Source organism: Petaurus breviceps, unplaced genomic scaffold, assembly GCF_028583685.1.
Source record: "Petaurus breviceps papuanus isolate PSGF00001 unplaced genomic scaffold, PetGlider_PUasm1.0 188, whole genome shotgun sequence".
In the NCBI taxonomy this organism is placed as follows: Eukaryota; Metazoa; Chordata; class Mammalia; order Diprotodontia; family Petauridae; genus Petaurus; species Petaurus breviceps.
Window position 1 is genome coordinate 24,916,461 of NW_027185804.1, and position 14,945 is coordinate 24,931,405.

The 14,945-nt window shown below is 39.2% G+C and overlaps 1 protein-coding gene across 1 annotated transcript in view; it reads right to left on the bottom strand.

The window, feature by feature from the left end:
* SLC1A2 (solute carrier family 1 member 2) overlaps positions 1-14,945 on the bottom strand; it is a 173,882-nt gene that overhangs the window by 29,918 nt on the left and 129,019 nt on the right. The window contains exon 7 of the mRNA XM_069091092.1: positions 7,136-7,330. Within this exon, the coding sequence (XP_068947193.1) occupies positions 7,136-7,330 (195 nt within the window). The remainder of the gene's footprint in view (positions 1-7,135; positions 7,331-14,945) is intronic.

Consider the following 14,945-nt stretch of genomic DNA (forward strand, 5'->3'; position numbering starts at 1 on the left):
TTTCCTTTCCTTTCCTTTCCTTTCCTTTCCTTTCCTTTCCTTTCCTTCCTTTCCTTTTTCTCTTCTTTTTTCTTTTTCTTTTCTTTTCTTTTCTCTTCTTTTCTTTTCCTTACTTTTTTTTCTTTTTTTTTTCCCAGCTTCCATTAATCAACACGTCACTTCCAGGGAAGTAATGTTTTAAAAAGAAAATTACTTCTAGTTGACTTTTTCAAGAAGTGAGAAGTGGGGATGCCCCTGTGGATAGCTAAAAAAATTCTAGGGCTACCAAAACATTCCAGTGGCTAATGAAATCATCTAAACAGGCCTAATCTAATTTTTACTAGGAAGCATTTGACATGCCATGCTCAGATCTACCACAATTCATATGCTGTATCTATAAATCCTACTGTTTCCCATGTGTGGGTCTAGAGACTTCTGTTCTCCATGGTCACTTAGGGGAGGACACAGGAGATTAAAAAAACTACGGTTCAGATCTAGACATCTTGGTGAGACTCACTCTGCTGAACCCTGCCTTTAAGAGCCTGAAAGCTGGAGAAAGAAAAGTCTCTGCCTTTTCACTGGGCCTGATTAGAAAACTGAGCAGGCAAATCTTTCCCAAATGCCAATGGTCTTGGCTCTTGCCCTTGTCATATGCGTAATCAGTCTTATGAGTCACTTTATCCTTATTTTCTGCCCTGGAAGCAAACAGCCTTTTAAGGGCACCAGTTCTTGATCTCTAAGCTTGGGCTCATCAATTTTGTGCATTTAAAATTGGGATATTATCACAGGGGTGGAGGTAGGTGTTTATACCCATGCCTTCTCCTATTCTCTGACTCTTTCTGTGCCTGGGTTATAGTTTTAAGCACTGGGTAAGTTCCCAGAGCTCTAACTAGGATATGTGTGTGTGTGTGTGTGTGTGTGTGTGTGTCTGTCTGTCTGTCTGTCTGTCTGTCTGAGAGGCAAGGAAGGGACCAAGTACTTGCCAATTCCTATTCCATGCCAGGCACCATGATAAATGATTTACAAATATGATTATCTCATTAGAGATGAAGGGCACAAACTGTGTCCATGGCCAGCATCACAAAGTTGGACCTCAGTTGAGTCAAGATGCTATCCCAATAGGATGGAAAAAATGATTCTGGGACACCTGAAAATTACTGCTGAGAAGGCTGATAAATGGTGGCACAGCTTAGCCCAGCCTGACATCCACTAGTTTTCCATCTTGACTAATGATTTTCGTTAAATGGGAACTCATTTCTGTTTAATCAATCAACTAAAAAAATCAATTAAGCCTAAGATTTCTATGCTGGTGAAAGCCTAAAGGTGCTGTTGGTGTTCTCCAAATTGAGCATCCTGGAATAAAACCACCATCACTCCACCTTAGTTACACATGTGGGTGCTCCTAAGAATTGAGAAATCCTGATATTTCTCCTAATAGTTTGTATAGAGATCTATTTTGTTGGTGTTCAATTGTTTCAGTCATGTCTGAATCTCTTTGATCCCACTGGGGATTTTCTCGGCAGAGATACTGGAGTGGTTTGCCACTTCCTTCTCCAGAACATTTTACAGCTGAGGAAACTGGGGTAAACAGGGTGAGGTGACTTGTCCAGGGTCACACAGCTGATAAATCTCTGAGGTCAGATATGTACTCAAGTCTTCCTCACTCCAGACCCAGGGCTTCATCCACTGCACCATGCAGCCATCCTATAGAGATCTATAGTTTATTGTTATTATGAATGCTACATTCTTGTTATCAGTTAGACTTTGAAGGGATTATTATCATGATTATTATTGTTCTTGAGACCATTATTATTGAATTCTGTTTGCATAACACTTTACAATTTGTAAAATTATTTCCTCACAATAACCCCATGAAGTAGATAGTGGGAATATTATAAGCCTAGTTTTTCAGATGAGAAAAACTTGATGAAGAGATTTGCCCTAGGACAGGGGTGGGGAACCTGAGACCTTGAGGCCACAGATGGCCCTCTAGGTCCTCAAGTGCAGCCCTTTGACCAAATTCAAATCCAGTTTGGATTCTGTCAAAGGGCCACACTTGAGGACCTAGAGAGACATATGTGGTCTCAAAGTAACAGGTTCCCTATCCCCACCCAAGGACAAGACATCTTGAGCCTACTGGGTCTTCTGACCTCTGTCCAATGCTTTTCCTACAATAAAATACCACATTGCTCCTCAAATATGACAGTAAAAAATACATTTCCCTGCAAAGGTAAATTTATGAACCTAGATTAGACACAACAGAAATTCCTGTTTCCTTTCTCATAGCTATTTGGTTAATAGTGTTGAGTTTCTCTGGTTTTCTTGCCTTATACCTATAGTTACCACACAACTTGGCCTTTCGGTGTCCATTAAACAACTCTTTACCCCCTTTAAGCAGAGTACAGAGTGGGGATTCCTCAAAGCAAGATAGACTGGAGGACGGGGCCATTTTTAGAATTTTGCTTGAGAAATCAGAATTTAGAGCTTATACTGCTGACCTACTCCTTTATAATTTAACAGGCCATATTAGGATAATTTCTTAATTAAATAAGACTTACATTCTTTTGCTCATGCATCATATGCAATTTAAACAAGAATTCACATTCATCACTCATTAGACCTATAACTAGGATGGATAACTAGGGATTTGCCCCAGGGTATCAATATCAACATGGAGGGGAAGGGTGGTCTACCAAAACCACCTTTGTGTGGTGTGGATATTCCTTATGCACTTCCAAACTGAATTGTGAATGGTGAGAATGTGGAGAAAGCTCCCAAAAATGGTTAACATGAATTTAGGATTAGAAATTCAATGAATCAAAGAAGGTTCAAACATTTTTGTTAGGGTGAATACATTAGAATACAAGGTCTATGGGGTTTTGTATCTTAAAGGCTGAGTAGGGACAGAGCTGTCTGTCCTTGTGAGTGTGGTGTTGATGTAATTCAGAAACTGGATTGTAGGCCTGTTTCAAAAGTTTCCAATATGAATGTCTGTGGCAATCCATTATTTCCTTTTTTTTTTTACATTCCCAAGATATTATATAGTGAGAAAGTGTTTATGTAGAAGGGAGATGGGGCAAGCATTTATTAAGCACCGACTATGGGACAAGCACTGTGCTAAGTGCTTTACAAATAATATCTCACTTGATTTCTTTGAGTGAGTGAGGATACATGGGATTTATAATAGTCATCTGAAGCATTACTTTGATATGTTTAATTTTCTCAAAATTATCTCGAGCTAGAAGGGACCTCAGAGGTCTTCTAGTACAATTTCCTCTTTGGGGAAAATGAGACTCAGAGAGATTTGTGACTAGGATTATAGATCTAAGGTTAGAAGGGGAAATGTCATTTAGTCCAAACCCTTTATTTCATGGGTGCTGAAATGGAGGCCCAGAGAAGTAAAACATGACTTATCCAAGGTCACATAAATGGTACCATGAAATGTGATTCTGCTTCGGGTCCTCTGATACTGCATCTATCATTCTTTCCATCACACTGTGCTTCTTTTCTATCTCTGTCTCTGTCTCTCTGTCTGTCTCTGTCTCTTTCTCTTTCCCTGTCTGTCTCCTCTTTCTCTCTAGGTCTCTATCCTCCCCTCTGTCTCTCTCCTTTCTCTGTGTCTCTTCCCTCCTCTCTGTTCTCTCTTTTTCTTTCTTCTCTCTTTCTCTAGATGTGATTGTGTGTCTGTATATACATATATACATACATATACAAACATTTATCTCTATATATCTTTAAACCATGGTGAGCTGAAATGTTTTGGGATTTATTCACTTTTGGGGTCATATTTGATGTGGGATAAATATTTGATAAATAACAATAATGATAACTCACATTTATTTTGTACTTCAGGGTCTACAAAGCCATTTTCTCAGGATAGCCCTGAGGTAGATAAGGCAAATATTATCTCCATTTTACAGATGAGGACAATGAAGTCCAGAGATAAAAAGTGACTTGTCCATCATCACATGGTAAATACCAGACCTTGGACTACAAGACCTTTGTGATCTCACATTATCTCCCTAAATGCCAGTGCCTTTCCTTTGAGATTTACTGTAGGTTATCCTGGGTGTATCTTATTTGTACATAGTTGTTAGCATTGGACTGTGAGCCCCTTGAGGTCAGGGATCATGATTCTACCACCTTTTTTGTTTCTTTAGTGCTTACCACAGAGCCTGGAACATAGGAAGAGCTTAAGAAATGCTTGTTGACTTGGCTTAAGTCAGTAAGGACGGAAACAATTCTGCAGAAAAATGGGAGAGTCAAGACAGACCAGGCATAGAAAGCTGAAGAATTGTGTGGATTTGGGGTGATCCAGTGCCTATAGAGTCTGAAATATTGTTTTATTAAATTTTACAAAAGTGCAGAATTTTGTTTCACTACTACCTTTCCTACCCTATGATTCACATTCTTGTTCTGGCATTTGGTAGCCAGATGACCCTAACCTCCCAAGCTCTAATTTGATTATGGGCAAAATGGGTGATGGGAACAGATAGAGGAAGGTGACTAGATAATCTCACAGGTCCTCTATGGCTCCAGGATTCCATGAATAGCTATCATACTCAGAGGGTGTTCAGTAAGAACCATGGGATGATGATGGTGACAGTGATGATGTGGTAGGAAATCTGTCATCTCCTAAAGATTAAATATAGCAGTGCTAGTTTCATAAGAATCTGGTCTATTTCTTGTGCTAAGCAACTGGATTAATCTTGAAATAAATGGAAGCATTGGCCATAATATTAGTCATTCAACTGGCATAAAGCTTTCTGAAATAAGGGAAAGGATTATCACCATCTTGGTAATGGCTTCATGATTTCAGTATCTTGGGATTGTGGGGTTTTATGAGTATCCAGTAATTGAGGCCAGCTTATGACACCCAAGGGATCTTGGGAGAAAGCTAACCAGATGGACCCTCTTCCTCAAAGAGAACCCTCTTAAAAACTACCCCTCAAATCCAGGAAAAGTCTGCCAGGGAGGAGACTCATCAGTCCTGTGAGGGAAATCAGAGCCAGATGAAAGAAAGATTAACGTCAAGGCATCTGATACTTCCTGGGGTTTGACCAATGGGCTGAGAGAGGCCAGTGACCAGATATCCACCAGAGGAGTCAGCTCATTCTTTCAACCCCAGGATAATGTCCTGCGCCAGCTGCTCATTTCTATTTATAAGAAAATAGGAACAGGATGAGAACATGGGTAACGATGCTCTTTCAGATTACAAGAAGAGTTCTTAAAACCGTCTGGGTGCTTGAATTCACAGGCTATACTGAGTCAGCTTGTCCTGTGGAGTGAATGCCATATGCTTAGCTACTGTTTTTCTCACTCAGACACCCTTAAATTTAAGGGACCACCTCTTTCAACCTCTTGCATTTTACAGATGACCCTCGATCTTACAGCATAAGAAAGTGTTTAGAAAATCTTCAATAAATTAGCATCTAGAACGAAAGTCACAAGTATTTCTGGATAGTCTTCAAGTTTAAAGAGAATACATTTTTAAATGCCCTTATCTGATGAGTAGTATGGTATAGGTTAGTGATTCCCAATTTTTTTCTAAGAACTACTTTCAATAGCAACAGCAAAAATGTGTTGTGAACTATTTTGTTAGTGTTCATTTCAGTTGTGTCCGATGCTTCATGATTCTGTTTGGGGTTTTCTTGGCAAAGATACTGGAGTGGTTTTGCCATTTCCTTCTCCAGTTCATTTGATAGACGAGAAAAATGAGGCAAACAGGTGAAGTGACTTGTCCAAGGTCCCAAAGCTATTACGTGTCTGAGGCCAGATTTGAACTTAAGAAAATCAATCCTCCCAGCTCTGGGCCCAGCACTCGGCACTATGGCTCCACCTAGCTGTTTAATTTAATATACTACTGATACTTTCCAGTATGCCACTGGTTCCCCTGGTAGTGATTCATGAGCCTCGTTTGCAATGATGGTCCAAGGGGTTCATGCTAAAGACTACAATGGCAAGGAATTGCTTATGCATGGCATCAGTAGTATCTTAAATAAACACTAGGTTGGCAGTTAAAACAGCTGGTCTTGACTTTCTACCTGTGTGTCTTTGGGTAAATCACTTCACCTCAAAGTCTCACCTGTCAATGGAAGGAGCTAGACTGGATAATTGCTAAAGTCCATTTCAACAGTAAAGTCAGTAAGTCAAGCATTTATTAAATGCATGCCAGATGATGTGTAAAGTAGTGTCAACATGCAGAAAGGCAAAAACCCAGTCTTTGGAACTTACACTCTAATGATTCACAATCTAAAATTCTGGCCCTTTGATCCTTGGAAATATGCCCTATAACTTTTATGATAAATACAATTGATTTAATTTTAACATGAATAAGCTATTAATTATGGGTAAAAATGAAAATACATGTTCTTTATAATGATATAGAAAGGAAGTAAAATATATATATTTATTAATATATCAATAGCTACCTGTCTATCAATTCATCTGTCTGTCTGTCTATCTAATTATCTACCTATCTATCCATCTATCTATCTATCTATCTATCTGTCCGTCTGTCTGTCTCTCTTTCTGTCTATCTTTCCAGGATAGAGAAAGGAAGAAAGCTCTCTGAGGACAGGTACCTTTTTTCTCCCATTTCTGGCATTATATTCCCAGTGTCAGTACTGTATAGTGCTTAAAATGTTCTGCTTAGAATCAGGAAGAATTTAAGTCTAGATTTACTTCCAATACTAGGTTTGTGATCCTGGGCAATCTCCATGAGCCTCAGGTCACTCCCTAGGATTTATCCAATGAGGCCTAGATGATTTGTGATTTGTTTTGGTGTAAGGAGTTATGCCTTTGTTGATAAAATGACTGGATCTTCCTGTATGCATCTTCACCACCAACCATAGTACCTTATACATAATAGATGCTTAATAAAAGCTTGTTGAATTGACTATATCAGGGCTCGTAGAACTTTTTGCTTTTAAATTTCACCATCTCTGCCATAGATCGTCAGTAATGCTTTAATTGTTTTGGCCTTTATTCCCCATATGGCCTTTTTTTTCGGTTTTGGCTATTATAGATCATAGTTAGGAAACTTTAATTTCGGTTTCTCTCCCAGTTAAGGGGTTCTACAGGTATTAATTACTCCAGAGAAATGAGCTAATGCAACAGAAAAAAAAACAAACCTTTTCTAGGACAAGCTACTTACCTCACAGTTACGATCTGTCCACCATCCAGGACCACCCCATTCATTTGGGCGATAAAGATGGCTGCCACAGCTTCGTATAGTGCTGTCCCATCCATGTTAATGGTTGCTCCAACTGGGAGAACAAATCTGGTCACACGTTTATCAATCCCCAGATTTTCTTCCAGGCAGCGAAAAGTGACAGGCAATGTACCAGCACTAAGAGACAAACACAGAAAGAGAGAGGCCCATCTTGCAAAACCCTTCAAGAAAATGGGATGAGGCAGTAATTTCATTATCATAGGGATCTTAGGGGTCAGTCAGTCAACAAGTTCATCTGATTCAATTACTTCATAGTTGAGGAAACTGAGGCCCAGAGAAGTTAAATGGCTTGTCCAAGATCACAAAGGTAGTTGCAAAGTCAGAATTTGAACCTGGGTCTTCTGACTCCAATTGTACTACAGCGTTTCCATCTTGGCTTTTTTTACTTCCATTCTTCAAGTCATGAGCTGTGTTTGGAGGACCAAGTGCTAAGTTAAGAAGGAGAGTCAGGCCTAAAATTTAATTTAAGCCTTTAACATATTAGCTATTGGGAATACAAAATAATTCTGATTGGTTTGAATTTTCATGACATTTGTTAAGCGACACTGCCTTCCTTTCCCCCAGAATCCACATTCCCACCTGGGCCATCCCAGCTGGTAATATTTTGAAGTACAACTAAAGCCTGTTTGTTTCAAAATGAAATGTTTGCCTGACCTAATTGAGCTGCATTAAGTTTGAGTCAGAAGAGAATATGTTCTAGACACCACCATGGAGGCAGGAAGAATTTTCTAGTGTTCCCTGACTTCGGAGTAGAAAGACTACATGTGTTCTATGGGAACAACAGAACAGAGAAATCCCAGACCCTGGGGGCAGCCCCAGAACTGGTGCTAGAAATGCTGAGGACACTGGACCAGCATGTGAATTACTGCTGAGTACATAAGCTGGGGAGCTTAGCAGCACACTGGGAAAGATGATTCAACTCCCTATTTCAATAGACTTAGACCAGCTCCTCAGACTCTCCTATGTTATCCATCACTGAAGCATGTGATCTTTCTCTCCCTTCATACACACGATGATGGCGTGACTTCATACCCTCCCCTCCCAGATTTGAGCCTATGATTTCATGACCCATTTGGGGAAATGAAGATTCCTGAGGGCTCTTGGATAAATCCCTTAAATAGAAACTTTGTATCACCAAATGTTTTACTGTGTTACTAAAGGTTTCCAAGCTCCAGAAAAACCATTCCCATATGGATGGAGATTGGGGAATGACATAGGAAGTGTCTCCAAGTGAAAATTATGGAAAATAGTGCAGGTGGCTAGGACCCTCCATTGCCTCGGGACACCATCGTTACCTGCTTTTAGAACTTAGCTTGTATTTCAATGAATATATGATCAAGAAACAGGAAAAAAAAATCCCAGATGTGAACAAAACAAATTGGCAAAACCTTTGCATTTTTTTGTTTCTGTCACTTTAGAGGAATTGGACTTGTGATTTCATCAGAATATATAGGAAACTCCAAATTAAAAAACAAAAAACAAAACTATCGATGCATAAAAGCACTTGATTTATAACTTGTAGTTATGTAGAGACCTCAAGACTGAGAGGTTCTTAACCTGGGCTGTGTAAACTTAATTATATGTAAATATAAAATATTTATTTAAAACATATATGTATATATGTTTACACATTTATATACACATATACTATATATGTTATAAAATGTACAAATGTAACATATTTAATTTTTATTATATGCACACATATTTACATATTATGTTTATGTATTTCTATGTGTACATATTTATAAAATATAGAAATAAAATATTAAAAAATTATTAGGTGCACAAATATATTAACACACTGTGCTTATATAGTTGCATATGCATATATTAAATATATAAACATATTTATTAAATATATGAACATAAATATAAAATTGACTAAAATATATAAATATGTATTGATAACTGCGTTTCAATATAATGTTTCCTTTGTAATCCAGTATATTTTCTTTTGTACATTTAAACACTTTATCCTGAGAGTGGCTTCACAGAATGCCAAAGGAGTTCAGGACCCACAAAAATGTTAGGAATTCCTGTCTGAGAGAGTTGTCTGGGACATTGGGAGTTTAAGTGACTTATTGATGATCACACAACCTATGTGTGTCAGAGGTGCTTGATTTTCCCTTCCTTTAAGCTATTTATTATGCCACCCTAGTTCTCTGTTATCAAGTGAAAAATAATAACTGACATTTATGTGGTGCTAAAAATATATCATATATATTTGAATCCCACAAGGACCTACGAGGTCTAACATACATGTTACTTTTTTGTGGATAAAGAAACTGAGGCTCGGGGCAGCCAGGTGGCACAGTGAGTAAGAGCGCTGGCCCTGGAGTTGAAAGACCCGGGATCGGTTGTGGCCTCAGATACTTAACTCTCACACAAAATAACTGGCAGTGTAACCTTGAGCAAGTTACTTAACCCCAATTGCTTTAAAAAAAAAGAAACTGAGGCTCAAAGAGGTTATGACCTTAGGTCATAGATTTAGAATAGTTTCTATCTTAGAGGTCTCCTAGTCCAGGCCCCTCATTTTACAAATTAGTAAACTGAGTCACAGAGATGTGACGTGAATTTGCCCCTGGGGGAAGAGCTGGGACCAGATCTCAGCCCCTCATTCTCAGTCCAGTGTTCTCTCCACTTTGCTGCACTGTGTTTTGGTGTAGCAGATTTTTCTCTTCCAATATTCAGTGTTTTTGGACTTAGTCCATCACAAAGATGAGAGAGAACAGAAAAGGATTAGACTTTTCCTGCTTGGCCCCAGAGGCAGATTTGGGCTCGATGATAGAATTTCTAATGATTACAGATGTTTACAAGGAAGATGTCTTCAGAGGTGATGGGCGCCTTTTCAGGAGAGGGCTTCAGACATAGGCTGGATGACCATTTCTCTGATACATTGAAGTGGGGATTCTTTTGGGGAGGAATGGGATGGTCAGAAAGGCTTCTGAGGTTCTTTCCAATTCTGAACTCCAGTTATTCTGTAAGGATAAACTTAAGAATCAGAACTAGCCCAAAGTGGAAAAGGCTGCCCCAGGATGGAATGAATGCCTCTCCTTGGGAATCTTCTAAGAAATGTTGGCTGACCATGATGCTGGTTGTGTTGTAAAAGAATCTTTTCTAAGTGTGAGTTGGATTCTGTGGCCCTTTCTCATGTGGAGATTCTAAGACTAATCACTTCATCCTTTAGGAAGATGAAGGATTGTTCTGATGAAGGCAGAAATGGAAGCATTAGCTTTGGAGTTCACGGATTTGGGTTTAAATTTTGTATCCCATGCCCAAGATATGGGCAAGTCACATGACTTCTCTAGTTTACAGCCCCTTTATCTGTAAAATTCAAGGGCAGGGCTAAATTGTCTCTGAGTCCCTCCTATTCCACATTTATGATTCCGTGATAATATACTAGTGGGTCTTAATGCATCTGCCAAACCAGCTGGGAGTATTTACCGCTTTCCTCACTTCTCATGGCCAGGCAAGGGTCTGAGGAATCATTCTATCCCCATCTATCTGTCCTTTAGATCCTCAGAAGGTCCATTTAGAGCTATCTCATAACAGGAAGCCCTATCCTTGAGGCCTGGCCTAATTAGGATAGAGACAATTTTCTTCTACTTGCCTCTTGCTATTTTGATGAGATATCATCTTTTATTTCTGCATCCCCCTCTACTACACATACAGACACACACAACCCATCAGATGAGAGCTAAATGCAATCATCCAGAATGGCTATCCAGAGATGGCCTCACAGCAGCGAGATCCTGGAAATACATAAGCCTGAGGCCACTCAAGGGCCCATTGGTGTCCATTAATTCTCATTACTTCACTCACTGGTACATAGTGTCACCCAAGGGCTATGCAATGATTCAGTAGACTTTGGAAAATGAGAGAGTAAGAAAGCAAGAGCTCTCATCCTTGTACTGGATGAATTTAACTGAGAGAAGAAAGAAAAGAAAAATCATTCCAAATAGGCACTTGGATCCCTTTAGCTCTTTCCTACATTGAAAGCTTGTGTGACTTTACAAAATCTCAGAATAAGAAGGGACCTTGGGCGCAATTTATTCATACCCATATCTGACTTAGGAGCATATCCAACAAATAAGCCTCCAGCTTTTTCTTGAAGACCCAGCCTCCTGAGGAAGCCTATTTTAACTTTGAAGAACGCTAATGAGTAGGCAGATTTTTTTTTCCTGACATCTAGTCTAAATTAACTTCTTTGCCATTTCCATTGATTACTCTTGGTTCTGAACCCTGTGGGACCTAAGTGAGCAAGCCTAAGCCATCATCTACGACACAGCCCTTCTCATAACTGAAGTTATTCCCTTCTCTCTTCCCTTCTCCAAGGCAAAACATGCCCAGTTCCTATATATGAAACAGCTGAAGCTGTTTATCATTCCAGTTCCTGCCAAAAGTTAAGCAAACAGACCATCACCCAAATGACCCAAAAGCAGGGTCGCCATGTTGCTCATGTCTTCATGTTGTTGGGCATTGTCTCTCCTAATTGCTTTTGACAATCCCGGTTTTAGGAGGTCATTTCTGGGCCTCCATTCTTCTGGTACCCTTGCTGCCAAGCAGCCTAGTCCCATGCATGTGTCCATTGAGGAAAGCCAGTCAACCATACTTGATTTCTTGATGTGGTACACAGGCTGCTGAAATACAAAGGGCACTGATCTGACTGTCTGAAGGCTTGGTCCTTTCCCCTGTGACACTGAGGGTTAAATACCAATAGGCTGATGTTCAGTTTGCAATCCCTGACACAACAGATTCCCTCAAGGAAACTCTAGCCAAATACTAATTTCTAAGAAAAAAAAATGATGGTTTCGATAGAAACAGTGAATGATTTGGAGAGAAAGGAACTTGTTTCTCATCTGGCTCTGCCACTTACTCTCTATGTGATTCCATCACTCTAGGCCTTGGTTTTCTCCTTTGTAAATATAAAGATATTAGACTAGAGGGCCTCTATGGTGCTTTCCAGGTTTAGCTCTAGGATAGGCTAGGCTAGTGTCATAGACCTAGTGCTGGAAGGGACCTCAGAGGCCATCTGGGCCAACACCTTCATTTTTTACAGAAGAGGAAACAGAGGCCCTTGTCCTACTCAAGGTCACACAGATAATAAACATAAGATATGACCATCTGACTCCAAAGCTACTTTTTTTTTGCATTTTTTAGAGGGCAATTGGGATTAAGTGACTTGCCCAAAGTCACATGGCTAGTAAGTGTGTTAAGTGTCTGAGGCTGGATTTGAACTCAGGTCCTCCTGACTTCAGGGCCGGTGCTCTATTCACTTCCAAAGCTACTTCTCTTTCTGCCATACAACTCAATAGAAGTCTTTTAACATCTTTGAGCCTCAGTTTCCTCATTTGGAAAATTTTACTTCTCTTACTTCCCAAAGCTATTTGGAGGACCTAATGTGAGAAAATTGATGTAAAGCCCTTTACTGCTCTTAAATGGGTATATCAATCCAACTATGATGATGATGATGAGGTTAATGTAAATAGTGATGAATCATTGCTTAGTTCCCAACAGTAATGTCAGAGAAAAGGACCAGAAATCACTCTGGGATTTGTGAACCAAACCAGTAATTAATCAAAAGATCGTTTCTTGGAGCCACTAATTTTCCCTCATAGGCATAGCTAGAATCCTTATGATTAGAGACACTAAGGCAAATGGGAAGTTTCCGAGGCCCAGAAGGAATGGAGGACAAAAGTCCTAAGATGTTCCCCCATTCATCTGGAATTAACAGCCTGCTTCTAGACAGACAGGTCATATGGGCAGTTTCCCATGTTCTCCTGCAGCTTTCTATTATCCCTGATCCCAAAGTCTATTGATTTCACTTTCATGGATTTGTTAGAATGAAATTAGAATCAGGTTTGCTAAGTGGTTATTACCCCCATCTGGGTCTTGTGAAGACACTGAATATTTGTCTTCTAAGTCAGTTATGAAAAACCTGAATGGAATCTTCTCTGGCAGACAACTGTTGGACTGTGAACTAGATGCTAACCTTAAAAGTAAAAATCCTCAGTTCAGCTCTCTGTGATTTGGAGAATAAATAAGGCTAGACCACAGAGTTCCCTTCTTCCTCACCTGACCCTACCCCCTGTCCTGTTTTGTGATGGTTCATCATAGATTTAGCTTGGGAATGGACTCTAGAGGTGATATCAAAAGACACTCTCATTTTACAAAGGTGGAAACAGAGGCCCATAGAGGTAAAGTGACTTGTTCAAGGCCACATAAGTAGTAGATGGCCAGGCTGGGATTTTAACTGAACTCAAATTCTGTAGACCTACATACACAAGCAAGGAAAAGTCAACTGTCTCAAGTTTACTATCATTGCCATTTTGGAAACCACTGGTAAAGCAATACCTGGTGATTTAAAGTATAAAATCTGACCCATAAAATGATTGAAAGATTTCTTTTCTTTGGTCCCCAGGAGTTCTCTTGGGTTCCTTCACATCAGGTTTGTCTGGTAAGTGAAGAAAGGACTTCTCTATTAATGTCACATATACCCATGAGAAACTCATTCTGGCTGCAAATTGGAAGTTCATATGGTGTTCAGAGAGCCCATGAGGAGGCAAGGTAGATGATGAATTCTGATTTGCCTCCCAAAGGTGCCCAAGTGTGTCAACCCTGCCTCTTTCTATACTCAGAATCTGTTCTCCTGCTTTGGAAGAATTACTCTTCAGAAAGTCAAGGCAATGGGGCATTCCTAACAGAGAATTTTCCAAGAAGATATATTTGGGGAGTTTCAGAGTTGAGAAAAAGAACATTTTGTGACAGGCTTCTGGAAGGCTTTAAAAAAAAACAGGGAAAAGACCCAATAATTCCATTGTTGTCTCTGACAGTATTAGCCAAAACAACAAAGGAGGACTGTCTGTTCAAAGATTTTAACGGCACTGTTATTCATAATTACAAAATCCTGGAAACCAGAAAAAAGTCCAGCAGCAGGGGAATGTTTAAATAAATTGTAGAACTTCAATGCAATGGAATTTCATAATGTAATGAAGACCAGCACACATGAAGAATACAAAGAACTCAGTATGGAAAGAGTTGTGAAATAATGTAAAGGGAAAAAGAAAACCAGAGAATGAGCTATACATTCACCACAGATATTTAAAGCAAATGAGAATTTGTAATGGGTTTTGTTTCTCTTGTCTTTTCATTTAATAGGGAAGGGAGAAGGAGAAAGATAATTTGGAACTGAAAAAAGAATAAAATCTGTATTTTAAAAAATAATGATAAAGTTAATGAAAATGAATGGACAAACAAAAACATATAGGGACTTAGGAGGAATGACTGAGAAGTTTTCAGGATACCTTATGGTTCCTCTCCTACTAGAATAAGTCAATCAAAAGAATTTAGTGAAGTTTAAATATGGAATTAGAGATGGGTTACAACCTATGATTTCTTTACATAGAGTCAATGTCTTTTTCTGGGTCAAGGAAGAAGCCAGTCTAAAGCCGAAGTGATTGACTAAGAAGATTGGTCATTCCTATTGATAGTATATAAAAGTATATAAAAGAGGGGGTGCTACACTATTTTATTATTTTAAATTTAAATTGTTACTAAGCAAGTATAGTTGCTGATGTTCAATGCTGTTTGTAATGAAACAATTTAAAATTTTTAAAAGGAGATAAAATATGAGAGGAGAAAGAAGAGAAGAGAAGAGAGGAGAAGAGAGGAGAGAGAAAAGAGAAGAGGAGAGGAAAGGAGAGGAGAGGAGAGGAGAGGAGAGGAGAGG